Here is a 17,307-nt window from a genome sequence, read left to right on the forward strand (position 1 = left end):
ATCTGATTTATTAATCGGTTTATTTATCGGTGTTTCACAATTATTAGAAACACTTGTTTTGTACATAATTATGCATACTGTATCCCAATATGTTTAATATAAATATATGCATATGTGAATTAAGTATCATTCAATTCATAGTTGTATATGTTACCAGATGAATTATAGCTATGGAGCCCTCATTATCCATCATTAGCCCTCATTTTCCATCATTATCTAAGATATCTTTTATGAAGTAAGGATGAAAAATATGTTTTAGTCAACGTCCCATTATAAATTTCAGTGCATTATTATCTTTGTCTCCTCATATTAAAAGAAAAAATAAAAAAAGGTGTGTACTGTGTACGTGGCTATATTTTGGATCTTGGGCAGAGACATGCAGTTTATTGACGTACACACCATCAGTATATTTCTATATAGGACCATGTATCAAGTTTTTGCGACCCTCCCTTCTGAAATCCAGACGAGGCTCTTAAAAATCCAGCTCAGTCCGTGTGGTGGAGCAGATTTAGAAAACTGGTAATGTTAAACTTCCATGGACACTCCCCAAGTGGGTGGCCTGAAGCCGCTGCCAGCTCAGAGCCACGGCACGGCTCTGCTGGGAGGGTACAGCACGGCGCAACAAGAGTCTGCGTCCCTCTGAAAACTTCGGTAACTCGGCGTCAGAAACCCCCACGCCAGTTTACCTCGCTTTATTAGCTACGTTTCTAAACTTGTCGTGCCAAGAGGTGATGCTGGGGGTGGCTGGAATGACGGGCAGGTAAGAGTTTTCATTAGCTTGGATAAAAGCCAATATACACAACCGCTAACTAGCTAGCTAGCAAGCTAACTGGGGTAAAGTTAGCTAACCGCGACGCTACCGCATATGCCCCCTTTTAAAGCAACAGCGAAAATGATATTATCAGTGCATACATTGGTCCACGGCCACAGTTTGTAGGTTGTTTCACAGTTAATACGTTAATGTTAAAGCTACCGCACCGACGTTTGCTTTCATTGGAGTTAACTAACTGCAAGGTTAGCATGCTTGTTAGCTGTATAGCGGTTAGCCCAATTAACTCGCCAAATTCCATTTTTAATTGTCAACATTGTGCGTATTATTACCACTCACCGCCCGTGAACTTTAATGTCCTTTATGAGCGTTCAGATGTGACCAAGATTGAAGTTATTGAAATTAACTTAAACGTATGACATGTATGCCATTACAGGGTATAAATGATAAGCTAACATTAAACTAAGTTTGCTTAGTTTGACTTACTGTTGTTTTAGTTGGTCTGATTTTCACATGTTTATCTTTCGCTTGAAGTCTCAGTCATCATTGGTCTTTAAGTTTACTGGACTATTAACGGAAACTTGTGTGTTGTGGTATAGTATTGAACTTTGTAATGATAAGATAATATCTTCGTGTGTGTGTGTGTATATATGTATGTGGAGGAAAAGCTGCACATCATCTCTCTGCTAGGTTTCAGTACCTCTATCCCTTTACCAAATTAGGTGATGACTGCACAGTGAGTAAGAGTGTTAGCGACTACCCGGCATATTATTTCCATTCTCCATGGTGACAGCTGAAACAAGTGCAACAGTTAATGCAGGAGTTATGTGAGAAATGATAAACACTGTTCCAGCCTTGCATCCCATTCATTTGTCAGCCTAACATATGACAGGAACTCTGGGGAAGTAATGTAGTGATGTGTATTTTCTTGTCTTGTGCAACAGCATTGCTAATGCCCTGGCCTCTGCAGCCTGTGAGAGATGTAAGAGTGGCTTCGCTGCGACTGAGAAGATTGTCAATAGTAATGGAGAGCTGTACCATGAGCAGTGCTTTGTGTGTGCCCAGTGTTTCCAGCAGTTTCCAGAGGGACTCTTCTATGAGGTAATGTACTGTAATTCACTTCACAAATCAACACAGTTATGAGCCATATGTTGTCCACTGCATGAGTGGATATCATTTGTCTGGTACTCTTTTATATAGATGATGGTTTCAGTGTGTCTTTTGAGTGACAGAATGTCAATCTTCTCTTGACAGTTTGAAGGAAGAAAATATTGTGAACATGACTTCCAGATGCTCTTTGCCCCTTGCTGTCACCAGTGTGGTGAGTGTTGGAGGCCTCGTTAATTTAACCTGTCCAGATCTACTATCTGTGGGGTTGTGTGGACCCCAGAAAGACTAGTGACCACTTAGTAGAAAAGAACCTCGTAGTTAGACATAATCAGACTGTCTAATTCAGATGGACTGTGTTTTAGACTTGGCACCAGAATGCATGTCAGGTGTGCCTCAATTACTTTTGATTAGACTTTGCTTCCCTGCTCACACTTGATTTCATTTGAGGGGACTGAAGCTAGAGAAAAAAATGACAGTTGCACAGAGAAGTGGACTGTTTTGCCTTTTTAGGACTCTGTGTGGGGGTGAAATTCATAGTTGTTTAGCACTGCCAACTCAGCCGTGTGTGGGAGGTTTAACATGATATAAGGGCATTAAAATGTTGAGTAAGCATTCATTTAATGCTGTCACAGACACTTCTGTATTCATGTTGCACCAGTGGTTCCCAAACCTTTTCCGTTGATCCCCTTTTGAGCATAAAGACATTTCTGGATTATTGTCAGTTTGGGAACTACTGAACTATGGTCCATATGTGGACGTAAGGATCCCTGACATCCATATGTTGTTAACAGAGATCAGATCCCAGTGTATCACCGATCTTTAAGGCTATTCATACTTTTTATTTAGAACTTCCCACTTGTGTTAAAATCACCCAGGATGCATTTTAGTGCTACAGAAGCTTAATTTAAATACTGCTTGACTGCGTCTAGGGAGAGACAGACATGCTTTAATTAAATTAAATGGACAATTAAAATGCATTCAACATTAAAGTGTCACTTTGAGAACACTATAGAAAGCTCTGTAGTGCATTGTAGTAACGTGATAACTCCATAATGAAGTGCTCATTAGAAACCACTGTACAGTACCCAAAAATAGCCTCTAGTCCCAAGAAATATTGGAAAAGTCAAACTTCAACTTGCCTCAGGCTGATCTCTCACTTATGGTTTCCCTCAGGGGAGTTCATCATTGGTCGTGTCATTAAGGCCATGAACAATAGTTGGCACCCTGACTGCTTCTGCTGTGACATTTGCCAGGCTGTGCTTGCGGACGTGGGGTTTGTCAAAAATGCTGGCAGGTAAGTATCCCATCTTATTACAGTCTTAATATAACACTGTGGCAGCCTGTAAAGCAGGTGGTTACACACACATCAAGCTGGTTACTCACTCACTTGCTTTCTAACAAATAATGGAATTTTGAGCAGCCGTGACAGAGTATGTCAAAACATCATTTGACACCGCAGACTCTTCCTTGACAATCCTAAGTTTTGTCTTCCTTTCTCCATCTACCTCAGACACCTGTGTCGCCCATGTCATAACCGCGAGAAAGCACGTGGGCTGGGCAAGTACATCTGTCAGAAGTGCCATGCCATCATTGAAGAGCAGCCACTGATCTTTAAGAATGACCCCTATCACCCAGACCACTTCAACTGCAACAATTGCGGGTCAGTCTTTCCACTCCTCCACATTACTTAGAACAGAGAACAGCATGCTCTTAGCTTCAGAATGTATTTCAGATCCGCATGGAAAATGATCTATCACAGAGGGTTCAGAGCCTGTGTTCCTCTCCATTTAACATGTTTCATTGATTCTCTGTTCACAGGAAGGAACTGACGGCTGAAGCCAGGGAACTAAAGGGAGAGCTCTACTGTCTGCCCTGCCACGACAAGATGGGTGTACCAATCTGTGGTGCCTGCAGGAGACCCATCGAGGGGCGTGTTGTCAATGCTATGGGCAAGCAGTGGCATGTGGAGGTTTGTGAACAAGAATGAGGCCATTCATTAGTGCACTCGATACAATGTTACATTCCTGCATTTTCAAATGAATGTAAAACAAGTTACTGTGTGTCGCTTTGAGGTCTTGTTTCTTAGTACCTCCTCCGTTAAAAAGAAGGGCTTTATGGGGTTTACTTTAGGAAAGATGACCATGTTGACCCAGTTCGTGATTGTGTTTGGTATTTGTTTGAAGAGGAGGATAGGAATGCAAAGATGTTTTTCTGTAGTCACATAGTGAAGAGTGGACACCATCTTTGCCTACTTGATGAGTCCAAATGCCAGGGTGATGTGGACAAAATGGGCCATTAAATACAAAAACTACTGAAATAATTGAGAATAAGTAAGAAAATCATGTGGCATTAGTCTGTGTCTACTGACAAGTTTATAGCAGTGGACAAATGCTATGTGGAACACATTTTTACAGTTGATGTTACGTGCAATTCTACCTTCACACAGAAGCAGAATTGAAGGTCTATAATTTCATATTTAGTTACCATTATTGATGCACAGGAGAAAGAAGTTAATGAAATAAACCACTTTAGAACCCAAACACTGTTAATGAGTTAATTTTAGGCTGTAGGAGTGATGTGAGCACTTTTAAAAAGAATATTTCTCCTGAGGCAGAGCGCAGCAGATCAGGTTGTGTTCATCCGACTGGAGGCTGCTGAATTTTATACTGTATAAAAAGCTCAAGACTATTAACAGTGTATAGCAGTCAATTTAATACTAAAGACAGTCATTAGCTGAAATTAATGTTGTATTTAGCCACTTCAGGAACTTATCTGGCAGGTATGGAAAAAAGCAGAACTATTTTAAAAAGATTGTGGCAATACTGTAGAAATATTACTCTGGTTTCTCCATAACACACTTGGGCTGAATGTGATTTAAAAACTAAGAGGCAGCGCTGAAGGATTACTATTGTAATATCAAGTCTGTCGCTGCATCTGAAATCACATACTATGCAGTACATACCCATTATGTGTACTGTAAAGAAATCTGCACCTCTCCATGTGTGTTGCCATCTGCCCCTCTTGTCAGTTTTACATGCCTTTGTTTGCAGTTTTCCCCCTTTTCCCCTCAGCGTCATTTGTTTTTGTTCACAGCATTTTGTGTGTGCCAAGTGCGAGAAGCCTTTCCTCGGTCATCGGCATTACGAGAGGAAGGGGTTAGCTTACTGTGAGACTCATTATAACCAGGTAAGAAAAAATAGCTAAGTAACAATCATGGTAGACAAACAGCATTACATCATTGCTTCACCAAATAAATCTCCTTGTTTCTCTGTTATCAAGCTCTTTGGTGATGTGTGCTATCACTGCAACCGTGTGATCGAAGGCGATGGTGAGTGTCAATATAATAAAACACATGTTCAGTGCAGCATTTTCAGCATTTCACATCAAATGTTTCCTGAAGATACATTAGTGAATGTTGTTTTTTTCCTTCTGTGACCTCCTCAGTGGTGTCTGCTCTCAACAAAGCCTGGTGTGTCAGTTGTTTCTCGTGCTCCACCTGCAACACAAAACTCACTCTCAAGTAAGTGATGCTGCTCATTAATTAATTAATCAATTAATTAACTAATCATGCACAATACTACCAGCTGAGCGTCGTTTTCAGTAACACCTCTACTTAACCCCTGCTAGTGTTAGTCTTCTAACACTAACACTTCTCTTTGTGTATTTCATTCTCTTTCGACAACTTTCCTTCCAATTTCTTCTCTTACATGCTGCTCTTGCTGCGTCTACGGTAATTCAGAGACAAGTTTGTTGAAATTGACCTGAAGCCAGTGTGCAAGCACTGCTATGAGCGCATGCCCGAGGAGCTGAAACGGCGTCTTGCCAGACGCGAGCGCGATGTCAAAGACCGCAAGAAAAAACCTGCTGTCTGTCTGTAGTCATTTACAACTTGCCACTCCATCGATCGGTTGGTGCTATCTCTGCTTCCTCTTTCTCTGTGGTGTTCGTTCTTTGCTCACTAAACTTAACAGTATAGCATGTTGTCATTAGTTCTCATTTATTTATTTATTTTCTTAAAAATCCAAAACCCTCCCGTTGTTTTGTGTTAATGGTGATTGTGCAAAACCTCTGAACCTCAAAGATATTCAGTTGAAAATGATATAAAACAAACAGAATCCTGAAGGAGCAGAAACAAGCACGATTTTATACGGTGGTCCTGAGAGCACAACACATCACGACACAGAAAACCCCACTACAAATACAGAAATCACAACTAAATACAGAAATGCTCACAGGGAACATGACAGAAATTACTGAACTTTTTGTTTTTTGGTTAAGCATTCTGATTGCATGGTCCAGACTTGAATTGGTGTGCTAGTAGTCAGTAAAATGCTAATGCAGGTTAACAGCATATATCTGAAGTAATATCTAAATTATGCAATCAGAATATTGAAACTTAATCCAATAACTTCATGAGCCACAAAGTATGATAACAAAGAATGTGTCCCAGGTTTGTCAGGGCAGGTTCACCACTTTTAAGTGTCCCCTGGAAACTTGAGCTGTTTTCTGTTATGCTCTGTATGACTGAAGATATTTCTGTGTTTGCTTGTGTTTCCTCTCAGAGCAGTGTTTGTTTTTATTTACATATATATATTTTTTAAAAAAAAGCTGTGCATGTGCTGTCACACTTTGCTTGTGTTTTGTGTTTTTGCTTGAGCTTAAATTGCAGTGCATTGGCCAAGGCATTTTTTATTTTTTATTTTTTTTGGCAATTTTGCTTAAAAATACGCTCAAACAGCCAATTATCAAAATAGTTACTGAATGATTTTCTGTGAATTCACTAATTGTTTCAGCTCTGCTTACAAGCTATCGATGCATTTTTTTGGTTTTAATGAGATAATTGCCGTCTTGCACTAAAGGGCAAAGCTGCAGGATAATTTCAGTGTTTACCATCATAATTCCAGATCAGAAGATGGATGTTACCTCTGAAATGCCTGGCCCTAATGCTAATGTAATTTAAAGTGAGGGGACTGAGACTTCAGATAAATCAGAGCCAGCAGTGATAATAATGCTTGAATAAAAACGATGCATGTCTGAGGGGAGTCTGAAAGGTTAATGTGGATTAGAGACAAATCATTGAATTGCATTTTTAGCATCACCGTGGTTTGTCTGTCTTTCACAGGAACAAGTTTGTTGAGTTTGACATGAAGCCCGTTTGTAAAAAGTGCTATGAGAAGTTTCCTCTGGAGCTTAAGAAAAGGCTCAAGAAGCTGGCTGAGTCCTTGGGACGCAAGTGAGTTACCTTCAGCCAAACAACCTGGAAGTAATACTGCTATGGATGGTAAAATATTCAGGGGAACTGCTGCATTAATAAAAGGACCTGGCACTGTATTAGTACATCAATATTTGTAGTTTAAATGTTGAATCCATTTAAAAATAGAAATGTACTACATCACTGTGGTCTCATAAAGGTGCCTATTAGCAGATGATTTTTTTTCTTGCTGTTTTTTTTAAGTACACAAATGTTTATTTTTTTCACACATTCCTAAATTGTCCAAAATTTTTTATTCTTTCTTAGACAAGGCATGTGGTGTCTCAGTTTATTATGACTTATCATGAGCATAATTGCTAACTGCTATGCTTCAGACTGTTGAATTTGGATTGTTAGGATAGAAGTTGTTTGGCATTATTTTGAATTGCCTTGTGCCTTGAACATATGAACTATGTGTCTTATAATGCAAATAATGGTTAAAATGTATCTTGCATCCAGTTATGGCTAAAGTAAATGCGTCTTAATTAGACAAAGTATCTATCCGAAAACAGAATTTTACTAGACTTCTCACCTTTTGAGCTTTTATACCTCAGTATGAGTAATCACAAAACAACTGCTGTGTTCATTTAGGTTATTGTAACGGTGTCTCTTCTTGTTAACTGGGAAAAATAACAGGTTGAAGAAAATCTCAACATGAGCTCATGTACAAACCACTAAGTGTTAATGAATCCTACCTTGGATAGGTGTATTAAATGGATGTCAGAAGTTGATATGCAATGTTGCGAACCCATTGTTTCTGTCACTTTTCTATCAGCCTGGCTCGACAGGTAGATATTCCACAGGTATTTAGGTATTCAGAGAATTACTCCATGGCAGTTTGTCCAATTGGCTCCGTAATCCCAGTGTTTTGAACCATCAACAATGAGTTGGGAGAATGTATCAGAGGATGCTATTATGATTAATCTATCTTGTAAAGTAACCAATTGGTGTTAAGACCTTCATTATGTACTGTATGCTCTCAGTGTGTATGGTAAATGCAATGGATTTGCTTGTATCGAAATGCCTGCGGTTTGTTAGTCTGATATTTTTAGCCAAATTAACATTTGCAGCTTTCTGAGGGGAAACGGTTCAAAGAAATCCAGATGAAATAAACCTTCAGCTGATTATTTAACATTAATTTAACTTTGATATGAAAATATCATCAATGAGTCAGCACATTGCTTGGGCTGTGAGACGTGCCACACAACAAAGTGATATTTGCTGGATGAGCATTTTTATTATGAAACACTTTTACATATGCATTTTATTTGCCAGAGTTTACATTTGATTTGCAAGAAATGGAGAATTACAGTGTACTGCAGTACACATACTGTATGTGATTTTCTGCTTAATAATCAATAAAGTATTCCCAAAGACATCAAAGAGATTTCAACCTAAATATTCAATTAATGTTCTCTTACTTCCATTTTGTTAGAGTTTTTGCAAACTTGTAGCATGCATTCATTCATTCATGGCATAGGCATGTTCACTGTTTCCAGAATAAACTTAGAAGAAAAGTTACAGTACATATAAAATAAAGGTGCAACCACCAAAACCACATCATCAACAACAAAAAATTAATCTGTAAAACCTAGAATCAAGTTGAGGATTTGTGCATGAGGGAGCCTCCTGTCAACCCTTTACAGCTTACAACTACAGCTTAAGTTGTTGATGGAAAACCCCTCAATTTCCCCTCAAATATCTTCACATGCTTGTCACAGTTTTGTGTGATAGACTGAAAATAGAACCCCTGAGATTCTTACTGGCCTACAAAAGGTCATATAATATGTAATTATACATTGCAAGAGTATTGAAAATGATTTTCAAAGCAGTGGGACAACAATAGTTGCTCTGTATGTTCTCTTGCAGTGACGTATTTTACAGCTTTTTTATCTTCCTGATCCTTCTCACCTGTCACCCTTCCTTCTGTAACACATTGACAGAAAAATCTAGCACTGTTGTCTCATAATAGATTTTTTTCCGCATTATTTTAAGGTGTCATAGGAGGAAAGACACAGGTGTTATTTGGAACAATAGCTCTGTTACTTTCAAGTGTTGTAGTGAGCCAGCATGCATGATACCAGGACCCTGAAACTAAAGCAGTGAACCTGCTTTTTCTACTGTGACTTACTGAAATATCTACTGTGAAAAATGCCTTTAATAGGAAAATATGATCCATGAAAGAGACCCCTGGTCTGCCTTAAATGAATGAATATGTATGTGATAATTATTTGACATGGTTACAGGGGATTTTTCTAAGCAGTCTTTTTACTAACAAACGTCAATCACAAGCTTCTGTAGCTAAATTAAGTGAATGCAATTATTTCACATGTTACTCATACATTAAGTACAGTGTCTTGAAATTAACCCTAATCCAGTTCAGTTGACCAATGCTGAAAATTTGGTTGGCCTCTGGGAAAGCAAAACCTTGTTTTTCTCTTCATGCAAGTATAAAATTTGGCGAGTTTCCATCAAATATACAGTATTATTTCACCATGTCCTAAACTTAATGCAATTGATGTTTGTGTGTTCACAAATATAGATGACTGAACCAGAATGCCTTACAAAAAGGATAACTTCGTTGGGTAAATTGGAATCATGGGCGTAATGTGATAAACCAAAAATTGTTGAGTCCAGTCAGGCAACTCCTTACAAATAAATGTTTGAGACCAGACAGAATGCAATTCAATTTGGTATAAAGGCTTAATGTCTCACCACCCCCCCAGATGAGAAGGCAGGAAGTGATCAATTGAAATGCCTCAAGGGGATTGTCAAGAAGAGGCACGTTTGAGTGCAGGAGGGAGCGAACGAGAATGCATGTAGACGTTTGAGCAGCAGTGACAGTGAGAGGTTGTGTATGTATGAGTAGTATGAGCTCATTATCACCAGTGAGGGTGGTGCTGATGCTGGAACTGTCTGCCTGAACTACTGTATCACCTACCACCTTCTTAAGGAGAAAGAGGTCAGAGGAGAATGGTTATTCCCACTGAGCTGGTTTACAGCTAATTTGAAGACAAACTATAGTGATTAAAGTTTGACTTAAGTGTGAGCCAGCTTAGTGTTAAACAACCCGATAAGCTAATAGTGACCTAAAAGAATATTTCATTATTTTGGGACATACATTTACTTATGTTCAAATGAGACTCGGGTGAGAAGATTGACACCACTCTCATGTGGTTGCCATAAATTTGGAGGAGGAGATTAGCTTAGTATAAAGACTGGGGTAAACAGCTAACCTTGCTCAGTCCAAAGTTACAGAACACACTAAAAAAAACAAACTTGACGCTATCTCTGTTGTTTAATAAATACAAAAACGTAGAATGTATTTGGTTTAGTTTTGAACTTTGGATAGAGCCAGGCTAGCTATTTCCCCCTGCATCCAGTTGTTACACTAAGCTACCTGCTGGCTGTAGCTTCATATTCAGTTTTAGGGATGTCAGACTCACTTCACCATACTGGACGAGTAATGATGGGCAAGCTGGTGCTGAGAATGAGGAGGTGTCGGTAACATGTTTTTGTATTGTGGGCGTAGATGTGATGGTAAACCCAGGAAGTGCAGTCTGAAAGTTGCCCATTCACCCAAGGTCATATCTAGGAGGTTTTTAAGGTCGTCTGCATCGCCAAAGACCAGTGCCGAACCATTGAGCTTGTTGCTTCTCACAATATCAGCATACTTACTCGGATATTCCATCCTCTCCAACTAGGAAAAAGAAGAAAAAAGCATCATAAACACAGAGAAATAATATTATTTAGCTCCTAATCATTGTTAGTGGAAGGATCTGCCATCCATATGCTTCATAAAAACTGCCTACCTGCGCACAAGAGATTCACAGGAAATGACGCAGCATTTAATTTAGCATTTCCCTTCGTAATTTTATCAAACTGATAGCTTTACTGTTAACTCACCTAACTATGTGCCTGTAGCTGTGTTAAGTTTCTGCTTCGCATGTAACTGAAATCTTAAAGATTATCACTTCAGAGAAATTTCTCACCTCTTTACAGACATCCTCTGTGTTCATATTGATGATAGTTGTGATTGGCAGAGGAGCTAGTTTCCTCATCCAACCAGAATCTTTCAGCCTGGATGTTCCTCTGATCTGAGCCAGCTCTTTCCTTATTGTATGGTCCAGGTTAACTGTCACCACTTCAAATGTCTTCAAGTCCTTTATGGTAAATTTAAAATCTACTGTGAGAAATGTTTCAAACATTTCAGGATCTCCATCCTGTTCGAGGAGGTCTTCAATCTGAGTGCTCATCACATACAGCTCTGCCCTGGACTCACTGAAGACTTTCCATAAGGTCTTTAAATCATCAATGTTGGCCACATTTGACTGATCAATGTTTGCTCTCTGCTGAGCATCTTCCACACATTGGATGATCCAGCTGAGGCGGCAGGGCCACTGATTGGCCATGACCACCCATGCTGCAATGTAGTCTGGTTGAGGAAGCTCTCTCTTCAAGGCCTTCATGATTATCACCGTCATTCGAATGGAGTTGATCACTCTTCTCATAGACATAGCATCTTCTGACATGTACTTGTTTATATTGCTGTCATTGTTGGCCACGATGCTCTTGACCAACATCTCTACCTCCTCCTCTTTTACATCCAGTGCTGCTGGAGGTTTATCGATCAGTGGATTTGACTCTTTCATTTCCAATCCAGTCTCCACTGAAGACACATCTGGGGAAGATTTGTTTTTGAGGCCCCTTCTTCTCACTTTATCTGTCCTCGTACTTATGTCCTCAGGGATTTTTGAATTGCTAGTGAGGCTGTAAAATAAACTGCGCTTTGAATCCTCACATAGTGGTGGGACTGTGAAGGCCAGAGTCACAATGGAGTTCAACAGTGCATATGCTCTGTCCTCCTTGCTGAAGCAGCCATCTGCAAAATTCACTTTCTGTACAAGAACCTCTGGGTTCACGGCCAGAATAGAAATAAATGGACTTTCTTCATCTGAAAGCAGAATGTTTATGGCATCCAGAACTGCAACAATTTTCTTGGGGGAGCACCGGTCCAGAGTGGTGATCTTCAGTACCACTCGGATCCTTCTCCTCTCAAAGACTTCCATGAACTGAATGAAGCAAGACAGAAACCACATTTCCTTCCTCACTTCGTTCATGAAGCCCAGTTGGCTACTGACACGCTCATTGTCCATGCCCCTCTTGATGTTAACATCCTGGTTGAAGATCAGGTTCTTAACCATCAGAAAGATAAACCTCAGTGCACTTGCTGCTGGTACTCCCAACGAAGCAATGACCAGACCCTCCAGCATATCCACCTGGCCTGTTGTTCCATTCACCCCCTGGCCTGGTTCTATTTCAGGACTGGGATAGCCAAAAGACAACAGGAATACCAGGATGATAAGTGGTACCACAAGTAAAGACAGGCCAAGAAGCCACACAGGGCAGCAGCAAACCTTTTTGGACCTCCAGTGGTTAGTACCATCCTCCACTATCTGAATTTTTTTTTAGAAAAACAAAACAGAGCAAACATGAAGCAGGTTAGATGCCATGGCTGTCAGAAGATGAATCCTGATAACTATGATGAGCTAAATCACATAAAATCACATTTGTGCAGCTCAACAGTGATGTGACCATTGCAGAAACACAAATCAGCTTGCTGTCATTACTTTTGACTGGGAACAATGTTCTACCAAAGGCCTCTAATCCATGATGAACACAACCTGCTACACATCAGTGTGTACATATTATTCTTATTGTTCTGAGCATGTTAGCATGCATTCAGCTTAAAGCACAGCTGTACCTGAGTAGAGCCACCAGCTGTAGACTCTGCTACAACTGAGAAAAGTTATTAAAGAAAAGACAATTCACATACCTTCTTCTTGACTTCCTCTTCTTCAATGTGTTGAGCCACTCTGTAGAGTATAAGCTGTAATGTCCCAAAGTTCATCTGCATGGCCTGAAACAGACGTATGGCTATTCCAGCCCAAAGCAGGTCACTGCCTGCAAAATGCCAGGCACTAAAATGCACATAAATGAACCTGATGTTATGGTGATGCTGGTTCTCCTTAGTCCAAATGGGCCTATAGAAGAGCATTCGCCCAATGAGTGCTAGAAAGCCAGTAAGTGAAGGGCTAGTTGAACGAGGCTTGAATTTTCCTTTGTATTCCTGCTCAATCCTTGAAGTCTCCTGCTTCATGTTCACTGAGGAGACACAAAACATAATATTACAGTCAGGACAAATCATTTAGCGGGTTGTGGTACATGTAAGGATAAACAATATGAATCAAGGCAGAGAGGTGTCAAGACAGGTAAAGAGGATAAAGATGTAAAGAGGATAATGAATAGAAGGCTTTTGGGATTTTTTCTGGAATATTTTAGCAATAAGTTGGTGAATTTTACTGATTTGGCTCTCAACAACTCTGATAAAATGCCCTGGGCATGACCGTAAAACCAAAACCTGTTATAGGGAAAAATAGTCAGACTTTTTCAATCGTTCAAGTAAAAAAAATAAAATAAAATAAAATACAGACTTAGTGAATAACAATATTTGCCAGCTATCTTGCTAAATTTCAAAACTTTAATATTGTGTGGGCATTAGTTTGTGAACGTAAGACCTGGTCCAACATGTTCATTTCTGTCTGCCAAGGTTTAAAAACACCATCATGGCATTCCAAGACCCTCTGGGTACCACAAAGAGACAACCTTAAACTTATCTTTTCTATTGAAGCCTGTCAATGTCACTTTTCTATAAACTGAAAATCAGTATTTTCATGTTTGAATCTTAACATATTTCCTGAGCAAGAAGACTTTGCCGTCATTTGTGGAATTCTGATCTCTCTGAATGTGCGATTTGTTGGGTTTGTTGTGCACGTTTCTCACTCTTGCATATTTCAAAAATGCCTTGCTTGCCTTTAGAGGTCAAGGTGGCCCCTGTTTGTCGATTGTGTGTGAGGTAAAAATATGCATATAAGTTTGCAGACATTGATTTAAACTGTAGTTTGATGTTGTACGTTTTGCATATATTTGCTGCATTAAAATTGATACTGAGGGGGCTGTTACATGCAGCCTCTGAAAGGGGCACATTGTCTTTTTAAGGCAACCATTTGTAATCACTATTAGTTACTAAACATCCCAAATGACATAAATCTGTTAGGGAATCTGTAATAGGAGCATACATTGAGTTGGGATATATGTGCACATTTGTTTGCGGTGCACAGTGTTTGGGAGGACTATGGTATGTGTACTTAAGGACACAGAGATCAATGCAAGAATCACACTTCACGTTTCCAATGTTGTAATGATGTTGTGCTGCCACGGCAGTTTGTATCAAAGTTTCACACTCTGCAGTCATGTTTGCACTGTGGAGTGAACACTGAATACTCTTACATAACCACACTGCATGCAAATCATTTGAAGTTAAGTTTTGTGTTTGATGGCAACATCTGAACTCTCAAGACCTTATACAGACATACTGTAGACACTGTCACTGGGCTTCGAGCGGTTGATGAAAGCAAGAGCCGTCCAGCAGACAAACGAGATGACATGCTGGGGTACAAATACAGTTTACATACCTTCCATTTGTCTGAGGATCATGTTTATTCGGTTCTGACATTCAGAGTAGAGTCCTACAGTTGCAGGTGATGAAACTTTTGTCAGGGTCTTGGACAGCGCATATGCATAAATATCATCTGAAAAGAGAAAAAAAACCCCAGCATGGATGGCTTTTGAAAAACATTTCTCATTTCACATTTCATTTTGGATCCACGTAACTGTAGCGGATGCAAAAAACATTAGAGGCAACCTAAGTTGAAAGATAATTTGTCACACCCACTCAAAGAATTTCTCACATTACACCTGAGGGAACTGGATCTATGGTAGACATGCAGGACCAGTTATTACTGACAACAGTCTTCCTGTTCAATAATGCTGAACTAAGCTGAAATGACAGCACAGGCACATGACAGCTCTTCATTTATGCACTAATAAGGTGAGCATTTACTGTATGCTCGTATCAGGAAAATGTTGACAGCATAGACTGTGTGCAGGGAACGTTCAGAGGAAAACAGGAAGTGAAAACTGAGCCTTTGAACAGGAGTGAAGAAGCCAGTATTTACTGAATGTTCTTTTGTACAATATAAAGAGTATAACTTGAAACTGTAGACTTGGTACATATGTAGGCCTGTCACTTTTGCAGCTGCAGATGTTATTTAAAAGTTATTTTAGAATAAATAGACAAGACTCAGTGGCCCTCACTGGTAACATGTGCAGTCTATAAGAAAACAGTAACAAATGGAAAGACCCATGTGGATAAATGTAGGAGGTTAAACAGACAGATAATTCATCCCTCCAAATGATATCGCTGCTATTGCCCAGTTTAACAATAACAGCCAGTTTTCTCCTTGGCATAATGTAGAAACTCAAACCAAGAACAGTAACTTATAGTGTTAAGAAATTAAAAGATCTAAATGCAAATGATCAGTCATTCATATTATAAACAAAAACACTGTAGAGATACTGAAAATGCACCAGAATCATAATACTTATGATATAACCAAACATATACACCCCCATGCCGCTGCGCTCTGCGCTTATTAAATATGACAACTGATTAAGAACAAAACAGTCCTAAAGAAGGAATTTCAAGCAAAAACCAAACCAACCATAACGGCTGGCTAAATGATCTCTATCATGATAAATGTGACGGCCCCTCTGCTTGGTTAACTCTGCTGCTGCTGTGCTTTCTGTCTTCAGGGCTGCAGATCAATTAGGAGCTTAATCAGCAGCATGGGACACACCTGGGCCCGCTGTGCCCGATGCACGGAAGCCACAGCAACAGACAGCACAACACCCATGCAGCACATTCTCACTCATCGACTCCCTACGCAACAGACTTCACACATTTTACATTTTACAACTACATTTTGTAGTAAATAAATAACTTTATTTCGTTTTTGATTTTCAGTCTTTGAAAGAAATGAATTAGACATAATAAGCTTGTATGTTCACATACAAGTGTGTATGACTCCATTACCTTAGTGAAACTGAAAGTGAAAATTGAGCCCCTCAGAGGGAGAGGGGAGGAAACTGTGGCGCGTACGTGTCACACCTGCAGGTAACTTACCTTTTGTTGACTTATACATGATGAATGTGTGGTGGAACATGCAGCTTTCACCGTAAATCCCTCTGACCTGCGAGGAAAAATAAACAGTTAGCCAGTGAGGTGCAGGCAGTGTGTGTGGGAGTGTGCCTGTACTTTCCATTAAAGCTACAGCTTCCCCCTTGATGTCCTCCCTCACACTTGTCGCTCGTGTCGATGCTGGGGTGGAGGAATCATAATATGGGACGTCCTACTGTCATCTGAGGACGTGTTCACTCCTGACTTCCTACTACTGTTTATTTTTGTTTCATCCAGTGTAGGATGAGAATAGATAGAAGGTGGAGAAGTGCTCAAGAAAAAAGAAAAACACTTGACACCTGGTGAATTAAAAGGGCTGTACATTCTGTCAATGCAAGCCTTGGCTTGAGAGGCAGGTACAGTATCCTTTTAGCACTAATAAAGAAGCTGCAGCTTGACTATTTGGACCCATTTCTACCCTGAATCAACTGAGACAGGCAAACAAGGACCTGAGGAAGCACGACAGCTGATGTACATTTTGTTGGAAAGTACAAACTTACTGTGTATCATGTCTGAACAGACAAAGCCAATGTCAGTCATCAGTGTCGCGGGCTACAATGCAAAGACCTACTGATTTGGCACAAAGACAACATGAAATACGCCGATGTAGCCTCAGGGTCTGGAAAAGTGAAACCAACGCAGACGTGCCTTAGACCTTCATTCTTTGAAGGCAGCAAATCTCAATCACTAGTTTTGAGTCTTCTTCAATACAGCATGGTTTTCATTTTGTAAATTATGGTCACATATAGAGTGAAATAGATGACAGAGCAGGGTATGTTTTAGGGCGTGCCAACCTCAGGATTGACAAGTCGCTACCTGTCAGTCAAGATAGAGGCGTAGCCACGTGTATCTATGGCACTGTGTGCAATTAAATAAATTAGATAGCTGTGAACTTCACTTTGGATGTCGTTCATGTTCTCCTCTTAGAACTCTTTCACAGTCTGTGTGTTAATTCTAACATTTTGGTCTCCTAAAAATTTCTCCTACACAAGACTCAGAGTTAGCCGATAAGGCATGCGCTACGAGCTCCTCCCCACC

At 39.9% G+C, this 17,307-nt stretch overlaps 2 protein-coding genes across 4 annotated transcripts; one reads left to right on the forward strand and one right to left on the reverse strand.

Annotated features, from left to right (window-relative positions):
* The first annotated feature begins 556 nt into the window (after window positions 1-556).
* LOC143320660 (LIM and senescent cell antigen-like-containing domain protein 1) lies at window positions 557-8,526 on the forward strand. Of its 3 annotated transcripts, XM_076730500.1 has the most exons (11): window positions 557-760; window positions 1,714-1,870; window positions 2,024-2,090; window positions 3,053-3,173; window positions 3,390-3,539; window positions 3,698-3,848; window positions 4,973-5,065; window positions 5,159-5,207; window positions 5,324-5,399; window positions 5,619-5,786; window positions 7,002-8,526. In XM_076730500.1, exons 1-10 carry the CDS (start codon window positions 732-734, stop codon window positions 5,755-5,757), a joined length of 1,032 nt encoding a protein of 343 aa, XP_076586615.1. In that variant the 5' UTR covers window positions 557-731; the 3' UTR covers window positions 5,758-5,786; window positions 7,002-8,526. The 3 variants fall into 3 exon arrangements, 2 of the variants coding, with proteins under 2 accessions (XP_076586615.1, XP_076586622.1); XR_013077172.1 differs by lacking the exon at window positions 5,619-5,786 and having other exon boundaries at window positions 5,324-5,609; window positions 7,002-8,501; XM_076730507.1 differs by lacking the exon at window positions 5,619-5,786 and having other exon boundaries at window positions 7,002-8,510.
* A 2,046-nt stretch (window positions 8,527-10,572) lies between these two features.
* On the reverse strand, window positions 10,573-16,255 carry nkpd1 (NTPase, KAP family P-loop domain containing 1). Its single transcript, XM_076736767.1, has 5 exons — window positions 16,216-16,255; window positions 14,666-14,782; window positions 12,967-13,295; window positions 11,123-12,586; window positions 10,573-10,830 (listed from the first exon to the last, which is right to left on the reverse strand). Exons 1-5 carry the CDS (start codon window positions 16,253-16,255, stop codon window positions 10,573-10,575), a joined length of 2,208 nt encoding a protein of 735 aa, XP_076592882.1.
* Between the last annotated feature and the right edge of the window lie 1,052 nt (window positions 16,256-17,307).

This window comes from Chaetodon auriga, chromosome 1, assembly GCF_051107435.1.
Source record: "Chaetodon auriga isolate fChaAug3 chromosome 1, fChaAug3.hap1, whole genome shotgun sequence".
NCBI classification, from domain to species: Eukaryota; Metazoa; Chordata; class Actinopteri; order Chaetodontiformes; family Chaetodontidae; genus Chaetodon; species Chaetodon auriga.